General features: G+C 40.1%; 1 protein-coding gene across 11 annotated transcripts in view; it reads right to left on the reverse strand.

The window, feature by feature from the left end:
- The window catches only part of ARHGAP24 (Rho GTPase activating protein 24), a 719,869-nt gene that overhangs the window by 54,541 nt on the left and 644,299 nt on the right, over positions 1 to 21,029 (reverse strand). For 10 of the 11 annotated variants that reach the window (XM_070263497.1, XM_070263500.1, XM_070263498.1 and 7 more), the window contains one exon: positions 17,982 to 18,104. In XM_070263497.1, the coding sequence (XP_070119598.1) occupies positions 17,982 to 18,104 (123 nt within the window). Of the gene's footprint in view, positions 1 to 11,013; positions 12,030 to 17,981; positions 18,105 to 21,029 lie in introns of those variants that run through there. The other variant, XM_023634575.2, reaches the window with a different exon arrangement.

The following is a 21,029-nucleotide window of genomic DNA, read 5'->3' on the forward strand; positions in this document are numbered from 1 at the left end:
TTGATGAAAGAGAAGGACCCAGCTGGAATTGCCAATCACTCCTTTTTTCTATCATGAACTTGGACATGGTATCTATCAATCGAAGAGTCATCTTTCGACCATTAGGTAATAACTGCAAGGCGAAGGCTGAAAGATTCAGACGACAGGGCTGAAACCACTGAACCACTGACCTGATAGCAGCAGCACCTTCCTGCAGAATTTCTTTTTTTTTTTTCTTTTAAGATTGGCACCTGAACTAACATTTGTTTCCAATCTTATTTTTTTTTTTTCTTCTTCTCCCCAAAGCCCCCTAGTACATAGTTGTATATTGTAGTTGTGGTCCTTCTGGTTGTGCTGTGTGGGATGCTGCCTCGGCATAGCTTGACGAACGGTCCGCGCCCAGGATCCGAACCAGTGAAACCCTGGGCCGCCGAAGCGGAGCGTATGAACTTAACTACCCGGCCACGGGACCGGCCAGCTCTAGAATTTCTTTTAATGTGAGAACAACAAGCCCCTGTGTGTTTAAGCCACTGTTAGCTGGGTTTTCTTTTACTGGCAGCAATGCAGAATTCTAACCCATAGCGTGGTGATAATGATTTTGAAGATATCCTGGTATTTTCATAAAAGCTTGCAAATTGATTATGAATGAAGAATATTGACTCTTTTTCTGGGGGTTCTTTGACAACAAGTGTGATGCTTATTCCCTGGGGATGTTTGGATTCTACGCTGCCAAATGTAAAGAAACAGCCTTTCACAGGCCCTTATAGATTATTTAAAAAAATAATGTTGACATTTGGGAATAAATCTCATGTATGTGTGATTTTCCACTTATTGCTTTGGATGGATAAATATATTACGTAAGGTTTCTCTCTAAATCCAGCAGAATTCTACTAAAGATGTTCCAAGTCAATGTCTATGTGCGCTACAAATGAGACCCCAACTTCCAAGATTTGGTTTTATGCAGTAATGAAAAACAGTCAAACCTTCTTTTCTTAAAACTCTCAGGATTTCTTCTTTCCTGACAATTTAGAGAAGTGATAAAGGAAGGGGTAAGTTTGCTTTAGATGAATACTCTGGTTTCCTTTTTTTTTTTTTTCTTGTACATATAGGCTTGCCTTTACGACAAGAATTTACTTAAGAGTTACAGCAAGAAATTAAAAGCTAAGAGCCTGAACATCCTCCAATTTATTAAGAACACATTACATACTAAGTTCATACTAAGTTCTTGCCATATGTTCTCTCGTTTTCGTAATAAATATATAATGTAGCTATCCTATACAAGAAGAAACTGGTGCTCAGAGAGATTAAATAAATCACCCAAGGTTAGTTACAGAGCATCAAGTGGCATAATGGAAGTCCACATCCAGATTTCTTCAGCCTTAAACCCTTTGCTCATTCCTGAAAACCAGCCCTCTTCCTTTTTATTTAATCACAATTATCATGCATCCTAATTTTCTAGTAATTTAAAATATTAGTAAATTCTAAAAAGGAGTAAAGTGGCTTATCTTCTCTGTGCTCTAGAAAGTGACTGTGGCTAAGCTGTACTTATGTATGCCAGGCATAGTGACAAGTAGTTTATCTGCATTTCTCTCACTTGAAACTCACAGCACTCAATGAGGTATTACTCTCATTTTACTGAGGAAGAGACTGAAGCACAGGAGGGTTAAGTAAGTTGCTGAATGTCACACAGCTAGTACATAGTGGAGCCAGGATTCGTTCAAGACTTTTGGATTCAGAGCCATTCTATATCTAGTACACAATACTGCGAAGTGTGCTCAATGGCTGAAAACTGAGCTATGGGGGAAGAAAACTGTGTATACTAGCTTTCCTACCTCACTTCCTGTCATCACACTAGGAGGGGTAATTTCTGTTGAGAAAATGTAAATATGGGGGGAGGTCAGAAAAAAAAAAGAATGAAAAAAACCCTGAACATTTAGTGAGCATTGTGACCAAGGAAAGGATTTCCCCTACATACAGAGGGGAACATAAACAGCTATGTCTACTTAGCTACCTAATATGTATGAGAGTTAAAGCATGCAGACAATATGTACATATGCTTAGAAATTCCCGTGGAAAAATAATAGTTTTCTGCTCTTGATCTGGTCTTGGAAAGAATTACAGTGGATATATACTTCCCATTCTGTAGCACTGGAAATAAAACGTTCCACACATTTCTGGCTTGCAACAGGTGGTGTGAGTTAATCTTCTGTATGAGGATGGTTTTTATGATGAAAGCTAGGGGGAAAATTTTATTTATTTTATTTTTTGGTGAGGAAGATTAGCCCTGAGCTAACATCTGTTGCCAATATTCCTCTTTCTGCTTGAGGAAGATTGTCACTGAGCTACCCTTCATGCCAGTCTTCCTCTATTTTATGTTGGATGCCACCACAGTGAGGCTTGACGAGCTGTGTGGAGGTCCAGGCCTGGGATCCAGGCCTGTGAACCCTGGGTGGCTGAAGCAGAGCACATGAACTTAACCACCTCGCCACTGGGCTGGCCCCCGGGAAAATTATTTTTAAAAAGCTGTTTTATTTAGATTTTTTTTTGAAGGTGCAGTGAAATTTCAAATTTTAAAATTAACAGAAAAGCACAAAGGTCATGAGCTATGCCCAACTAGTAGAATGAGGAAAAGAACACAAGATTAGTAGATAATTAACAAGAATATTCCCTGTGGTGTGAGACATGCAACCAGTCCCAGCTACGTCCATTTACGTTCCCAGGAAAGTTTCACACTCCCTGATAAAACCTTTTTGGGAATCTCTGGGTGACGATGGTGTGTCCTGCATACTTTTCCTGGAAGTACATTGATGGCATCATGAAGCATCCTCCACGATGTGACTTTTCACTAGACTGAGAAAGTAAATCACACAGGTGAATTTATTGCACTTGTGGGAGGCTGTCTCAACTGGAGAGAGGAAAAGAGAGAGAGAAATCTAACCATCCTTCAGGATTTGTGAAATTCCACTGTCACATGTGATTTATATACCCAATACCTAGAGGCAGCCTGTGAAGTTAGTGAGTGTGATCAGAGAAATATATTTGCGTTCCATCCTTCTTAAAAATGAATAAACAAATAAATACAAAGCCAAACCTTCTGGGACTCTCCATGCCCTGTAATTATTTATTCCCTTTGCCTCTCGATTCCCAGTCAAGTGCGACTCAGGCTCTATTGCATCACTCTCTATCCTCTTGCCAACATATGCATTTTGGCCTCTGAGACCGTCACTCCACTAAAAGATCTTTTTCTATAGTCACCAACAACTTCCTGGTTGTCAAACCACTGACAGTCATATTTTTTTGTATTACTTTATGCCTCACTCGTTTTAAAACTATCAATCTCCTTCTTCTTCCTGACACTTCTCACATGTTACATAATCCATGCCTTCCAGAATGTTCTTCTCAGTCTCCTTCTTGAGTATGCTACTTACTACACCCTTTCATAAGTTGGCTGGTCCTATTTTCAGCCTTATTTTCACCTTATTTGAAACAATTTCTTTGCTCACTCCATTCAATCTCATTGTATGTCAATTTTTCCAAGATTTATCTCTCGATTTAGGCCATTCTTATGATCTCTAGCAGTGGATTTCTAAAAGCCCATTAGACATTTCAACACGGATATCTCAAAACATTCTCAAACTCAAAATTTCTAAAACTGGCTATGTCATCTTTTCTTCCAAACCTGTTTTTCTTCTTGTAATTCTGATTTTGGTTATCAGTATCAGCTATTCCCCCAAACCATTGAAGTGCCATCTGAGAGTCAACCTAGATTCCTCCTTCCTCTATGCCTCTCATTTAATCACACATTGGTCCCTTCCAAATTCATTGCCACTACATAAGGTTAGATCCTCAATATTTCTTAACTTTTTGAAGAGCAGAGTCCTCAATTCAGGCAAGCACTGCCACAGTGATCTTCATAATATTTAAACTGGATCATGCTACTCTTCTGCTTCATTTCTTCCAATGGTGCCCACTGGCCAACCAAACTCTTTTTCATGAAATACAAAGTCCTCACAATCTGGTCTCTGCCTCTTCATCTATCACTGAACAACAAATGTTTAGGTAGCACCCACTATGTGCCAGGCACATGCCATATCCACCCTCATTTCTGCTGCTTCCTCACAAACCACATGCTCACTAACTATACTGAACTATTTGTCATTTCCTAAAGGTAGCATGACTTATCACGTCTTCAGGCATCCTTCTAGAAGGAGCTCCTGCTGTTATGAGTCAGCCTAGGAAAACTTATCCTGTAAGATTCAACTCCTATCATCTCCTGTGTGGAGACTTCACTAGCATTCCCTCCCCTCCACCCCAGAGGCAAAGCTTGATATGTTTCTTCTTTGATTCCTTAACACATTGCTCTGTAACTATTCATTAGATGCCTATCTGCACAGTCAAAGAGGATTACACTTTTACAATTATAATAAAATAATTATTTTACATTTATTGATTATTATAAATAACATTTGATAATAGCTGCATACTATATACCTATCCTATGAACTTCAGAGAGGCTTAGGGAAATTTCCCAAGGTGCCACAGACACAAGGACTGAAGCGGGATTGGTGCCAGACTGGAGGACTCCAGGGCTCATGCTCCATTCTACCACAGTGCCATGGTCTGAATGTCCATGTCTCCTTCACATTCTTATGTTGAAAACCTGATGCCTAAAGTATTGGGAGGGGGGGCCTTTGGGAGGTGATTAGGGCATGAGGGCAGAGCCCATGAATGGGATAATTGCCTTTATAAAAGGGATTCTGGAGAGCTCTCTCCTTCATCCCTTTCTGCCATGTGAGAATACAAGAAGTTGAGCCTGCAGCCGGGAAGAAGGTTCTCACCACAACCCAACCGTCCTGGCCTCATCTCAGACTTCCAGTCTCCAGAACCATGGGAAATTAACTCCTTTGTTTATAAGCTACCCAGTCTGTGACATTTGGTCACAGTAACCTGAATGGTCTAGGCACATAGGCAAACTCTATTGCTTAAGTCCCTGGAACTTAATACCAAAGTGAGCAAGGATTGAAGATTTCATAAACATTTGTGGAATTAATACGTGCATTAAAACAAAAACACCTCATCTCTTCAATTATGGGAAATAAATGAATAACTCCAATGTAAAATGAAACTCATCAATAGTTCTCAGGTTGTGGCATTGATTTCTATGAAAATTTGAAAACAAAAAAAATCCTTGGTTTGCTGATAAAAATCCAGAAGTTTAAAAGGTTCTTGATTATGGTTCAAATTCTTGGTTATCAGGTATTGTTCAGAGTTCTTTCTCTCTTCCTTTTTAGAGATCACATGCTAAGCCAGGTAGGGAATTTGCTTTTACTTATCCTTCTGCTTACTGCAACCCTCCTAGCAGAATAAGCCTTGGTATCACCAGGATTATAATAATTTCCAATTAAAAATGAACACGCACCACAGTAAATGGACAAACAAAAATAAAAAAGGCATTCATTTTAGTGCAGAACTAAGAAACAAAAATAGCCAAAGCTTACTTCAGTCTGTCACCAGCATTTTCTAAGTAGCCAACAAACCTTATATGAATAAAAACTTTTAATCCAAGGAGCTCAGAATCCATAATAACTGGTGAATGTTTGGTAGAATCTTGACTCTTTTTGTAGTCAGAGTGAGAAAGTAGGAAGAAAAATAAAGGTATGGCAAAATTAAGAAGGTGTAATAATGTGAGCACAGTGACCCAGTGGCCTAGGTCTTGGACCAGCAATCACAGACACCATTTACGTCCAGGTACCTTGCTGTGCAATTTATCTACATTTTCTTATTTGAGACAGATATTCCGCAAGGAGATCTCTCTTTAACAAACAGATTCAGAGGTTCAGAAATGCTAAGTGACCTGAGGTCACAGATCTAGAAAGTGGCAGATCTGGGATACAAACACAGGTCTATGATTCTAAAGGTCTTTCTTTTTCTACTGTGTTATGTTAATTCAATTCAGATGTATTTTTCCATAGGCATGCTGACCACTCTCTTTAGATCATATAGAAGAAAATGTCTTCTGTAACTTCCAAAGGCTAAATCTGACTTCCTGTAGTTCAGATGAGTCATTGCCTTTCCAGATGAGCCTGTGGTCAGTCTTTCGTTCATGGGCTCCTTAGATTTTGTACATAGTTTGGTGTAGTGCTTATCACAAAGCAAGTACTTATTTATGTTTATTTATCCCCAAGGAGTCTGTGAACTCATAGACTGGAGGCAGCCTGTTTTGTCTGTCTTCTCATCCCCATCATCACCTGGTAGATGCTCCATAAAACTTTAATACATGAATTAACCAGTTACTCATTTATAGCACCTAAAAAGGTTGTGGGCCCCATTCTAATTTGGGGGGGGGGTGGTTCCATACTTAGCAATGAGCAATTCTCGGACACCAGCTGGGTGTCCTACAATGCAACTCAATTCTGACACCATTTACCCAGAGACAGCAACAGATCCCACAGGTTAAGGGTTCAGTCCCAAAAGACTGCCCCCTCATTCCCACTTCAGATGCCAGTCACAAGCCCAGGTTATCTCCTGTGCTTCTGACTGACTAGTTACAGATTGGAGGTTCCAATGACCCCCTTCTTGGGTTCCATTAATTTGTTAGAGTGGCTCATAGAACATAGGAAACCCATTTACTCACTAGATTACTGGTTTATTACAAAGGATATTAAAGGATACAAATCAACAGCCAGATGAAGAGATACATAGGGCAAGGTCCCAAACAATGGAGCTTCTGTCCTCACGGAGTTTGGGGCCCAGCACAGTGGCACGTGGAAGTGTTTTGTTTCCCCAACCAAGAAGCCCTCTGAACCCAGTCCTTTGAGGTTTTTAAGGAGGCTTCACCACACAAGCCTAATTTATGAAACCATTGACCATTAGTGATTGATTCAACTGCTAGTCCCTCTCCCCTCCCTGACAATCAGGGGGTGGACTGAAAGCTCCAATCCTGGAATCATGGTTGGTTCCCCGGCAGCCAACTCTGTCCTTAGGTGCTTCCCAAAAGTCACATCACTAACATAAACCCAGCTGAGGTGGAAAGGGGCTTGTTATGAATAACAAGACACCTGTTTCACTTTTATAGCTCTGAAGTGATTTCAGGAACTGAGGACAAGAGACGAAATATTATGACAAAAGATGCTCCTATTGCTCTTATTGCTCAGGAAATTCCAAGGATTTTAGGAGCTCTGTGCCAGAAATGGGAGGAAGATCAAATATATATTTCTTATGACAAATCACAACATCACAGCACCATTTAAAATTATTTGGATTTGGAGAGCAGTATTCTGTTGAACAAATCAATTTCCATATAAGTGATTACAACATACACAACACACGATAAAGTTTAAAGAAAATGTTGGTCTTATCCACCAGCACTATAAAGACATTCTATATTAATTCATTATTGACTACAGATTAGCAAGAAAAGATAGATAATTATACAGTACTTTACCAGTTGGCAATCAACCTGAAATCTTTGATTAAATAGATCTATTGCCATGCTTCACTTTGGGAAGAAATAAACAAATACCTTTTTTTTTTTTTTTTTTTACCACAAATGTGTATAGGGCACTTTAAGATGGTTATGATGATAAGGTGGCCAACTGGCAGCAGAAATGAAATATAAGGGCTATAGAGTAAAGAGTATAATGGATAAAGAAATGAAAGCCAACACTGCCTTAAAGAAAGCATGAAGTTTGGCCAGACAACAGAGGAGAGAGAGAGAGCACTGTAGCAGAGGGACAAAGTGAACAAAAGCAAAGATGTGGTGGAGGGGATGTGTTCAGAGAAAAAGAGAGGGACAGTCTGGGGAACTAGGAGTTTAACTAGGGAACCGTTGGAATTGGTTAGAAGGCCTTGATAATTACATGAAATCATTAGGGCTTCCTCCCGGGAGCAGCAAGGACTCAAAAAACTTTTGAGCTGTGGAACCTTGCTTGACAGTACAGTTTCAGGAAAACCAAGTGGGTGATGCTTTACAAGATGGACCGTGTATTGTAGGAATTTGTGAAGAATGTTGGGGATGGAAAGAGGTGAGGATGGCTGCTGTCCTGAAGAGCCACTTCTTAGGTTAAAGTAAGTTTTGTGCAGGACACAATAAAGACACAGAGACCTGAAGAGATGGAAATAGAAATGGAGCTGAAAGTATATAAAGAAGGAAGAAGCAACAGTGCATGACCTCTAAGTGGCACAGCATAGGAAAAGCCACTGGGGAATTAATGACGACTTATCTCCCAGAAGAGAGCAACTCAGGAACAAAACAAGATAAAGTCAGAGTTTAAAAATTTACTTTAGTATGCCCTGTGATCACAACCTTAAACCAGGTGGCCTATTATGACTAAAAATTAACATCAACATTCAAGACCCGAAGTGTTATGCACTCCCGAGGAATCAAAAGACTGGTTGAGCTCCCAATATTAGATATGAATCTTATAAAGGCTAAAAAAAATTATAGTTTCAAAATAAACAGGGTGAAAAACACATTGTAATTTTTGTCTCACCAGAACATAGACCCAAAGCAGCGTCATCCCCAGCTTCCTGCCTAATTGATGTTTCTCAGTTCCTAGATTTTTAAAACTATGGGGAAATTAAACAAAGAGAGAAAGAGCTGAAAGGGCAATAAAGGACAGCAGAGGTCCAGAAGAGAAAGGAGCCTGGAGTAGTTAGTTGTGGCTCACATGGCATGCAACCACCACCACCACCAGGCCTCTGGGAACTTTCATTTAATGCCACACTTCATTTTGAGAGCATTTCTAAAGAGCGAGTCTCCTCTTCTGTCAGCCTACCCTTGACAACAGTAAAAAATACGTTTTAAATGTGAATCAGGAAAAGCAGACACGTCAACGTTTTTCACTTCTGGGCGCTTTTCCACGCTCCATGCACTCTCCCTTTTGCTTTCATTGAAATGGCTTAAGCCGATACTCTCCAACAGGCTTGGGAGAGGAACTTGAAACCCAGGGCCACTTCTTGAACTACTTGAGTACCCAGGAGATTAAACAAAGCACAAAAGAACACTCTCTTCTTAAGGTGGAGCAGTTTGGGAACCCAGGATTGAAAGAAAAGTTCATTCTTTCCAGTTCCAGACCTTAAATAAAGATGTAAACGCTCTGTGTTTCAGGCTGCGGCTGACATGAACGGCCAGCGCAGCACACAAACAGCATCGCACAGCAGCTGCGCACCTTCTCTTCCCAGCCCCACTGCGTAACTATGGTCCTGCAGCCAGCGAACTCAGAGAGGCTGCTGTGTGGCCGGCTCGGAGAAAGGCAAAGAAAACTTAAAACAGCTGAATGCTTTCTGCACCTCTTCTCTCTGTGGTTCTGACAGAAACCAGAATATAGTTTTGCAAACTGAAAATCTGTTAATCTTTGACTCGGATGCTGAACATTCCTCATATTACTAAGACTTTGCATAGGAAAAGACAATACTTTAAAAGCAGCCCATGGGAGATGATAGATGGAAGCTGTTCCCCACTCCTGTGGTTGCCATTTGCAGCCCACGGGGATTTTCTTTACAGGCACTGCTTCTCTCGTTGGTATTTAAGGAGAAAGGGAAGAGGGTTGATGAACAGCAGCGCTAGCCAGGATTCTTGTGGATATGCTATACTGCACTATTGGAGGAGAGAAGGTGGAGAAGGTAAAAAACGCCTTGCTCTGTGCTTCAAAGATAAATTAATTGTCCCCAGAACATCTCATGTTACAAATGAATAGCAATAACCCAGAAAAGTAGACCCTCTCTATGTGTTTGGAGAAACCCAATTTAGTTGCTGAGGGGTGGGGGAACTAGAAGAGAGAATGTCCTTTAAGCAGTTAGTCCCTAGCCTTTTTCAATCTCTATCATCGTCAATTTCTCTGTCGGTGATGCAATCTTACAGTAACCGTGAAATCTCTAAAGATCTATAAAATACGAGACATGTATCTCTTATTTAATTATCTTCGTGGATGAGGGAGAATATAAATTAACACCTGAGTTCCTTGCTGATAATATATGACAATGATCATAGCCAGATCTTAACTGCTCAAAGAGACTCAGAAGGAACAAGATTTAGTCTTAAAAAGTTCCCACCATATTTGGCTTTATATATGTGGTTTTTCTTATTTTGTTTTATTCTCATTTTTTGTTAGTTACTAAATAGAGAGGATTAATTAACAGATGGCAAATCAAAGAAAAAGGGGGGAAGGAACAACCTTAGATGTTACTCAAATCAGCTCCCGATTAAATTATTAGCTTATGACATTAAAATTATAATTACCTAGTTCCAATTTAAATAACCATTCCATTCAGTTATTCCCATTTTAAGCTAAAGGACATTTTAAAATATTTTGATACACAAACATTTTCTAAAAACATCTCATTTTACCTATGCTGTACCCTTTAACTCCCCCTGCACACATCAATTCTGAAATGCTTAGTTTCTTTTAGTGATCACAAGTTGTTCTGTTTTTCCACTCCTTGTTCCTGATGGTTGATATCTTTGGCCTCTCCAAAGCCACCTTATGATGTATTTGGAAAGTCAAGGTGACATCTATTTCTAATCAGCGTTAATCAATATGGTTGAAAGTCTCCTGAAAAGAGTCACTACAGATAACCTGATTATTAAGATTTTCTCAGCCGTGGAGGTGAGGCAAGCACGGGCAGCCAGAACCAAACCCACGTGATGGGAGCACAGAATAGGGATTTGAGAGGGACTCACTTTAAGGGATAACGACATGGCTGCCTGATTTGGGTCTAGGAACAGCCCAAGGTGGTCTTGGCCCCTCCTCTCGGGATGGTCAGGCCAGCTTGCTTAGCTCTCTGTTAGTCAAGGTGATTCCTATAGGACCACCATTCGTTAAGCCCCGCCTACTCGGCCCGTTCCGTAATAAACAGATCAATACGAACCTTGAAAAACAAGTATAGACAAGCAAAGACGCACGTAAGTCACTCTTATACAGTTTTAAGCTCTTGGTTTCCAAAATCCCATTTTATCTGAGCATAAAACTGACTTTAAAGCATCAGAGAATATATGCATATTTTTTAAAGGACATTAACATATTATCTACCTACCTTTCCGAAAACTAAAACACCGTTTGATTCTTCTGTATGTAGTTTTAGGAATGAAAGGCGTTGACGCTAAGGCACCTGAGGGGCGTCCCCCAGTGTTTCGATCTTCAGGCATCATACAGGCCCGAAGTTCTGACCAGTTTCAGGCTGCCTTTACGACCCGCTTCTGCGCGAGACCCCACAGCCACTCCGTCTCATGTTTGTTTATTTGTTAGGTTTGAAGTGCTGCTTCCTAGAACCCGAAGGTTTTGATCATCCAGGTCCTGGATCAGGGATAAGTTACCACCACCTCTCATTTACTTCTTTTTGGCAAAAACTTCCTTTGCTCTTGCCTAATCCAGGGAGTTTTTAACGTTGTTTTTCTCTTTGTTTTAAGTTTCTGCAGACATTCCAAAATGTCACAGCAAAAAGCACCACAGCCAGCAAGCTGCACCTCCCGTTCAAACAGCAGGAATTTTTTTTTTTTTTTTTTTTTTTTTAAGAACTGTCTTCTCAGCTGGAACTGGGGGACTGAGATTCCTCTGGAAAGGTCAGCAAATAGCCGTGTGCAAGGGGACTGAGGAACAATGACAAAAAGGCCCTTGAGGAATCCTTCAGGACTGTCCTTGCGGGCTCCTTTGATCTGAGCAATAGGGGAGGCAAATCAGGGCACCTTCTCCAGAAAGCCTTTCAGTGCATGATGGATTCTTTTCACAGGACTCCCCTGCTCCTTTTACAGCACCCCTCATCCTTTGACGCTCTCTGCGGTTTCTCCCTTTTCCCGTGTGTCTTCAAACTCCCGGGGCTCCCGAGGGAATCGCCACGTCAGAACAGTCGAATGCCCATTCCAGGAGGCTTCTCGATCCGGGCAGGAGCCGCTCTGCAGGGAGCTTCTCCTCCCCCTCCTCCTGCTCCGGCCGGCTCCCCTTTTCTCAATGAGAGCTGGGCGGGAGCTGGCAGGGCTGCGGCTGCCTCGTCACCAAGGCTGTAGCTGAGGCTGTCTTCAGTGCCTGCCGGTCACACGCAGCAGGTGCAGTCACAACAGTCAGGGGAGGAGGGAGAGTGCCACGCGGCGGGGCGAACCCCAGTCTTCTGCCTCCGACTTTGTGCGGACTTGCAGGCTGGCTCTCATCTTGTGCAGCCCCGTTACAGCCGGTGGCTCAGCCCCTCCAGAAATCAAACAGCCCCCAACCCACCCCAAAGGGGATGAACATCTTGTTCCCTCTTTCCTGCATTTATTCTCTTCCTATATAAGATTTATTTTTTTCGGGTGCTTTGCAATTGAATCTATTTGTGAGTGCTGAGTTAAATGTGCACGTCAATAAAAAAGTATGTGTGTATATTTGTATATATATGTGAAACAGAAAAATACTCGAAATCGAGTAACAGAATCTGCAGGTATAACCACAGAACGAATCAACACAACCCGTATGTGTGTATGTTTATACATGTATATACATCTGGTTATGATTTGAAAACCAATCCTGGTTTCAACTTTCTCCCCTGCTCTTGCAAGCACCTCTACCCCCTACCCCCATGTCCACCAGCCCTCTTGGTCCCAACTCACTGAGCGACTTACTCCTTGGGTTAATCATTCATCCACTTGGCTGTTCCAGGAGCAGATTTGGAATGCCGGTGCCTTAACCCCAACTGACCCCCAGGGCCCCTGCCTTCCTCCCTAGCCCTTCACCAGGAGCCTCACAGAACTGTGAGGAGTACTACAAAGATACTCCCTTTAGAAACATCATTACTATCCCCGAGGAATCATTATTAGTTATTTCTGCCCCATGCTTCAAACACTGCTTTTCCCTTCTACGTCACAGCATGCTGCCAGGAAAACAGGGAACGGAGAAATACAACCCAGTACAACGGAGACAGTGGCGGTGCTGGACTGGGAGAGACCTGGGCCAGCTGACAACTTCCCTGACCCGAGCATTGGTGTGGAGGGAACACACGGAGTCACGGGACTTTGGAGCTGGAAAGTTAAAACAGCTTTGTCCAGTTTTCTTATTTCACAAGTGAGGAACTGAAAGGTGAGGGGATAACACCACCTACCCAAGATCGCACAGCAGGCGGTGTCAGTTTCAAGACCACCGTGCCTCTTAATTAACCCCTGCCTGCCCACACGTTAATGATTCATCGTGAGGATTAGGCACATTCACATTATTCACACTGTATTAAACATTCAGTATTTTTACTGCCTTGATCAGTCTCTGACTCAACTCTTTTCATAAGCAGACAGAAATACACAGGAAGAACTTGGTTTTGTTAGTAGCTAAAGTTAGGCTATAGACTCAGATCTAATGAACAGCTAATGGATTCTCACCCACCCCAGATCCTGGGCTGGGCACTTCCATATTCATTGTCTCAGAAACAACTGCAAAGAAACCCAGTGTGAAAAAACAAAAATAAACAAATAAAACAAACAAAAGCCCGAAACTTTTCCAAAGTAAAATAAATGTTTTGACATCCCGACTTTAGGATTTGACCTTCAAGCAGAAACCATGTGCCTCCCAGCATCATTAATAGGGAAGCAACTGTTATGGGTGATTTTGAACTGTTAACACAAAGTGGAGGTATCTAGATTCAATGCCAAACTTCGTTGGCAGGCTAGGTCGTTAAGAGAGGATATCTACTTTTCACATTTCCATGGTTTCTCTTCCCCCATCTGAGCATTTGTTATACGTTTGCTTTATTTATTATAAGGAAATTCCAAAGCCCTACACTTTATGATTTTCACTTACCAGTTTTTAATTTCTAAGAGATTGAAAAGCTAGACAAGCTCCTCAGGTGTCTCCTATGTTTTATTCAAATATCTGTTATTGAAATGGTAAAAAGGGAGTATTTTACATGGAGACAGAACCTGAACAAAGATAAGCTTCAGTGCCTCATGAAAAACTTTAATTTTTTAAAAACACAGGTTGTGAAACTGCAATACAGACAATGAAATGCCCTCTCTGTAACGGACACATTTAAAATGTATCCAAAGATGGTATACAGAAATTGATAAAGCAAGCTGATATGTCACCTGCCAAATGTCTTTACAGTTGCCATTTAATCAATAACCACAACAATCTTTGAGCAGTAGGAAGGAGGTTGGAAGCCAACAGGTCTATTTAGGATTGACAAAGTCTTGGGTTCCATAACTGAGAAAGGAAGAGGAAGTGTATTCTCTTACCAAAGGTAATTATTCTCGAACAGCTTTATTATAATTCACATATCATAGAATTCTCCCATTTAAAGTGTTCAATTCAATGGTTTTTAGTATACTCAGATATATGCAACTGTCATCACAGTGAATTTTAGAACATTTCATCACCTCAAAAAGAGATCCCATATCTTTTGGCTATCACTCCCCACCCCCACCCCCGCCACCCCCTTATTCCCCTGTCGGTCCTAAGTGACAACTAATCTACTTTCTGTCTCTATAGATTTCTCTGTTCTGTACTTTCATATGAATGGAATCATGCAGTCTTTTGTCACTGGCTTCTTCCACTTAGCATAATGTTTTCAAGGTTCATTCATATTGTAGCACATATCAATATCTCATTCCTTTTTATGGCTAAATAATCCATTGTATGGAAATTTCACTTCCTGTTATTGATTAGTCTGTTGATGGACATTTAGGTGTTTCCACTTTTTGGCTATTAGGAATAATGTTGTTATAACTATTCATATACAAGTTTCTGTGTGGACATATCTTTTCATTTCTCTTGGCTATATACCTAGGAGTGCAAATGTTGGTCATATGTTAACTCTGTTTAATCACTTGAAGAATTGCTAGACTGTTTTCAAAAGCAGCTACATCATTTTACATTCCCACCAACAATACAGGAAGCTTTCAATTTTTGCTCATCTTTGCCAATACTTGTTATTATCAGACTTTTTGATTCTAACAATCCTAGTGTGTATGAAGTGGTATCTCATTGTGGCTTTGATTTGCATTTCCCTGATGACTAATAATATTGAGTATCTTTTCATGTGCTTATTGGCCATTTGTATAGTTCCCTTGGAGAAATATTTATTCAGATTCTCTGCCCATTTTTTAATTGAGTCAAATTGAGTCAATTTTCAATTTGTCTTTATTATTGTGCTGTAAGAGTTCTTTATATATTCTGGATACAAGTCCAAAATCAGATTTATGACCTGGAAATACTTCCTCTCATTTTGTGGGTTGTCATTTCACTTTCTTGATGCTATCAATTCAGATATTTTTGAAGGACTCAAAAAATTGTATTCATTCTACTTATCACACTTTGAAAAACTTTCGTTTTTCATATACTGAAGAATATACTATAAGGCATGGACTTGTAATTGTGGGGTTTTCACTCCCATAGTAGAAGTAATAGATCACACTATTGTGCTATAAAGCAGTAGGATGCTCCCAACTCAGAAGACACCCGTTTTCTTCCTACTTATGTTACTCACAGTGTGACACTTGGTGAATCATTCATCCTCCCTGGGTCTTAATGACCTTATCACAAAATGTGGAGTTGAACTAAAACAGTGGTTCTAAAACATTCTCAATCAGTGGAAAACATTTTCAATGAAATAGTAAGTGGAATCCTAACATACAAGATAAATAAAAGGGTTCTCAGTCAGATAAATTTATTGTTTACAACCCAAATTTTAACATTTCTTTAAAATTCAATCAATGAGCATAGAGGTGCTATATTAATACAACCACTTGAAACCCAAGAGTATGGGTGACAGTTGCAAACTTCTGTCAGGGTCACCCTTCAGTTCGGTTCTGTATTCTGTAATAACTTTAGAAAATTCTGATGTTCATATGAATCACAAAGGAATTCTCGCAAATTGAATGAGTACTTTAAGAGCTTGCTTTGCAATCTCATGACACTCTTCAATTAAACAAAGAGGGTAGGAGAAGATTTATTCTCTGGAGCATTGTTTCTACTGTGAGTATTCTATGCTAAAATAAATCTCTTTAAAAGTAAATTTGACTCAAGCACTGCAAAATCCCTGCAGCATATTCCATAGGATAAAGTATATAAACCAATCAGCTACTACAGCATCCCCTCCAGGTTCATCTATAGCTCTTGCCCGGTCTCACTGGGATCATTTCTGATATTCCCAGGCTGATAGGACCTCCTGCGGCTGCTGCTTTGGTGAAGCTAACCAGATGTCACTCATTTTTCTGGAGAAAAGGGAGAAAATAGCACATGATGGAAATAGTCCCTCAACAAGAATATCTCCTTCAGCAGATATTGAGGATCCTCCTGAACTCAGGAGTCCCAGAAATTTGATAACAGAGGGGAAAAGGGAGTCTTCAGAAGAGACAGGAACTTTGAAAAGACACAGCCTCAGGCCCCCACACCCCCTTGGTCCCGAAAGTGCCAGCAAGTCTCTAGCAGGTGAGTGTGTGTCTTCCATGAATAATCACGAGGGGTCCTCTGCTTAGGCTGTGGGGTGTGGATCTCAGCCTACAAGCCTTTTCAAATGTTTTATGTAATCATTTACTAGTTATCTTAATATATGAGTAGGGTGACCATCCATATAAGTTATCACCCAAACCTGGACACTGTGAGTATGAAAGACAGCATTATCAATAATTAGCCTGGGCCAACAGTTGTAAACCAGACTGTTACCAGGCAAACTGGGATGGATGGTCGCCCTGGTTAGGAACCTCTTCCTTTCCCAACAGAAGATACTGCTAAAAACCAGATAATTTGCAGGCATATACCACTAATCCGGTAAAATTTCTATATCTTCAGTGAATCTTTACTGTTTTAACTTTAAGCAACTTTTCAACTTTTTAAACTAAGCTTTTGAAGTTATTCTAAAATGTAAAGTGGCGAATCAGCCTAAGAAGCATCTGTCCTATTAAGGGGAAAAAATTCACTTCTGAATTCAAGGTGCTGACAATATACAAAAGAGAACATAAAATAAATATGGGAATTAAATTGATTTACTGAATATGAATTTGATTTAACTCAATTAATTTTGACTACATCAACATAAAATAATTCAGTTCTACATTCTTGGAAGTACACGTTGGCTGTAGATAAATATTTTGAGGTCCTTATTCTTTGGATTTCATTTACTGAATTTTGGCTTTAAATAATTTTTCTGTTTATATTATTCTATTTTATATTCCCTGATAGACAAACATGACATCTTTTACCCTTTCTTTCTCCTTTTAGTTCTATTTATAGCACTATTTAGTTTATTCTTCATATGGTGCATTCACAACACTGTATTAAACAAGATTTTAAAAAAATGTATTTTAACATCCACACTTGCCTGATCACAAAGCAATTTTACTCTAGTAATCAGATTCTCATCCAAAGTTTTGCCCTTCCTTTGATACCACTGAGCATCTGGGAGCTAGGATCCCTTCCAAAGCTACTAGTCAAAAATTTTTGCCCCTCGGCAGCCCCGTGGCCGAGTGGTTAAGTTTGTGCACTCTGCTTCGGCAGTCCAGGGTTTCGCCAGTTCGGATCCTGGGCGCAGACATGGTACCACTTGTCAGGCCACGTTGAGGTGGCCTCCCACATAGCACAACTAGAAGGACCCACAACTAAAATATACAACTATGTATTAGGGGGATTTGGGGAGGAAAAGCAATAAAAAAAAAAAAACAAAGAAGATTGGCAACAGTTAGCTCAGGTGCCAATCACTAAAAAAAAAAAAATTTGCCCTATATCTGCATGTCCTTAACTAATCTACATTTATAGTATCATTCCCATAACTGTTTATTGTTAGTGAGATGGAAAAATCCAAAATAAAAGAAAAATATCATCCCTTTTTATAATTCAAGATATTCACAGAAGGTTGTTTATTAATGAAATTTGATCTAAATTAAATTTTTAGGAGTTTCTCAGATATACGTCTAGCAATAATGTTGAATAGTTTACTATTTATTTTAACATTTATCCGTTTGAAAATAGGAGCTGATAGTAACAGCAGCTGGGGGAAAGGATGAACAGATTTGGCCTAGCTTTTGTTTTTCCATGATTTTAAAATATACTCACCTCCTCCAAAAGGTCCCCATATGACTCGGCGGATGGACTTCACCCAGTCTTCCATATCATTCTGGGTGCTCGCCATGAGGAGGTAGCTCTCATGATTTGCTGTCATCCGATCTCGATCGCCTCCTGTAAGAAGAAAGTAACACATGAATGAGAGCTCAGCCAAAGATTCCCCATCAGCAGCCTCCTAGGGAGTTCCTGAAACATGCACTGTGCCTAGTGCAGCCAGCACCAGGTTCTACCCAATAAATTGGAAACATTTACCATGGTTTCAGCATGGAAAAGAAAATCTGCTTGAAAAGGAAAGGCTCTTATGTTTCCAGGAGAAAGCTGGAGAACAAATGTGATTCCCCAAACAAAGCCTGCCTTTTTGTCATAGCAACAACCCATAGGCCTGCATTGACTCATAATCCAATCTATTCACACTGCGCTGCTGAATAGGGAGAAAGAGCAAAAGCAAAACGAAAGATGGAGAAGTGGTCCACAGAGCCTGGATTTTCATGTGAAGCAAGTGCTGAATAGTCTGAGGAGGATTGCTTCGCACACACACTGAGGTACCAGGCCACCATGGGCGAGGACGGGAGCTCTGGGATAAGGAAAAGAGCCACATGTAAATATTTGACCCAGAAGTCCTCCTCCATTGCTCAGTCCTGGAAGGGAAGCCTTTCCCCAGATCACACCTTCAGAAGGGCAAACAGAGGAGGGAAGAGGAAGACACAAGCCTGGTCAGCCACAATGGCCAAATCACCGCCAGATGGCCCTCACACCCACGGGTGATTTTAGGAAACCCCAGCGGTGTCCCCATGCAAATAGTTCATGGTACCTCTGATTTTTTTCCTCAAAGAACAAGCCCAAGGGCCGGCCCAGGGTTTCACCAGGTCAGATCCTGGGCACGGACTTGGCATTGCTCATCAGGCCACACTGAGGTGGTGTCCTACATAGCACAACCAGAGGCACTCACAACTAGAATATACAACTATGTACTGGGGGGCTTTGGGGAGAAAGAAAAAAAAAAAGATTGGCAACAGTTGTTAGCTCAAGTCCAATCCTTTTTTTTAAAAAAAGAACAAGCCCATGCCCTTTAAAACCTTGAAAATCTCTAATATCAACTTTGAAGTGCTAGAGTTCTGACACATGTGATTTAATTTCTTAGAAATCTTTTATAGTACATTTAAGTTTCCCTGGTGATTTAATTTCTCATTTACAAAATAGGGATAACCATCTATGACCTTGAAAGAAGTCTTGCAGCACGGTTCTCCTTGCCTCTTACTTTATGTTTAAAGGACTTTTCCCAAAGACACGTAATTGTGACTGTACTGTTTCATTGTCTTTGAAAATAATTAGTGTTGTTCACAGAAGGGATAATTAAGTGAATGGAGCATTAAGTATTTAACTGAACTCTGATAATATTTTAGTACTATACTAACTTCTAAGGTGCTCAAATAATCTATCAACCAACATTTAATTTTCACCAAGTGTTGGAAATGTGCAGCATTGGGTTGAATTAATTCACATCCAAGTGGTTGATTTGGTTAAGACAGTATTGTTATTTGTTTTTAAGTAGATCTGAATACCTTTATGAGGAGCGTCCAGCCTCCAATTTACAAAAGGCCCCACCACTCCCCATTCCTTCACATCCAACCTAATTCGCCCGTAGCTCTGAAAGCTAGAGGCATTTGAGTTTGTGACCTATGAATTCTGTACAAATGCCTGAGGTTGAGAAATACAATTATTCCACCATTGATGTAAATGTGTGGAACAGGTGAAAGGTCAGAGAAATGCAATAATTTTAAGCCAACCAGATGAACAACTAGAATTGATGTTTTACATTTTAATACAACTGATGGGAGCAGGGAGAGGAGCCACATCAAACAGGTTTCTTCATGTCTACAGATCTCTTGAATAAACAAGACTAGCCTTCTCACATTATAGAGAACATCTCACTATTTGGGAAACAATGACCCTCTTACAACTCTAGGCCTATCCCAGGTCAACCATCACTTTAAGCAACTGGTAGCTGAAAAAACATAGATTTAGGAGTCAGAGAAAATCCATCTGAAATCGCAATTCTTTCTTATATTAGCTGTTTGACTTCCGGGAAATTACATAATTTCTAGAAAATCAGTGTCTTTAACCATTCTTTAGAAATAATAATCCCTATACAGTAACTTTTTGTGAGAAGTAAATGAAATAAAGTAAGAATAAATATTAGCACTGTGTTAGGCTAAAAGAAATTCTGTAAATATTAATTCAGTCTCATTTAACTGCTTCCCACACCTACAAATGCACAAAGGACATATTACATTAATTTGACCTCAGAGATATTATGTCTAGTAAGTGCTTGGGAACAATTAGTCAATAATATGCATACACAGGTATTTTTTAAAAAAAAAAGAAAGAAAATCTATCTTTCTTTGATACATGACAATGCACATTAAAATTGTATACTGTACAAGTATGTAAATATGCCACATATTAATATGCATATGCATGGCTGTATGACATGTAAGTGGCAGAATAAACTAAATGATAAAAGAAAAAGATGGTTCATTTGGCACGGCACAGCACTAAAAATGTATTCCGTATTCTGATCCACTTATACCACTGTCCTGGGCCAAAAAAATTACCATCTTGAAATCAGAGTATTTTAATTATTGTCTTTGCCTGAAGCATGCTTAGCACTGCAGACAGCAACGTCCTGCTGTGTCGCTCCCAGCCCAGGCAGAAACAGCCCTAGTAATGAGACTGAGTGACAGCCGCCCGAGTGTGTTTCTGCCTGAAAGCATGGAAAAAAGAGATTGATAAGCACAACTGGCCATTATCCCCTGACTTTTCATTTGATTTTCTGTCTCTGCCAATCGTGCTGTGTCTGACCCTGAATCTCATTTAGACTGTCAATCACAGATATGAAATCCCATCTATGAATTTCACTCATGGATATAGATCTTGATTCCTCAGTTTATTAGCAAAAGAGAGGGGGAAAGATTTACAAAAACTTTTTCTATGAGTCTCAGTGGAAATAGAGACTCATTGCTAAGAATGTGACTAAAA

Source organism: Equus caballus, chromosome 3 (genome assembly GCF_041296265.1).
Source record: "Equus caballus isolate H_3958 breed thoroughbred chromosome 3, TB-T2T, whole genome shotgun sequence".
Classification (NCBI taxonomy): Eukaryota; Metazoa; Chordata; class Mammalia; order Perissodactyla; family Equidae; genus Equus; species Equus caballus.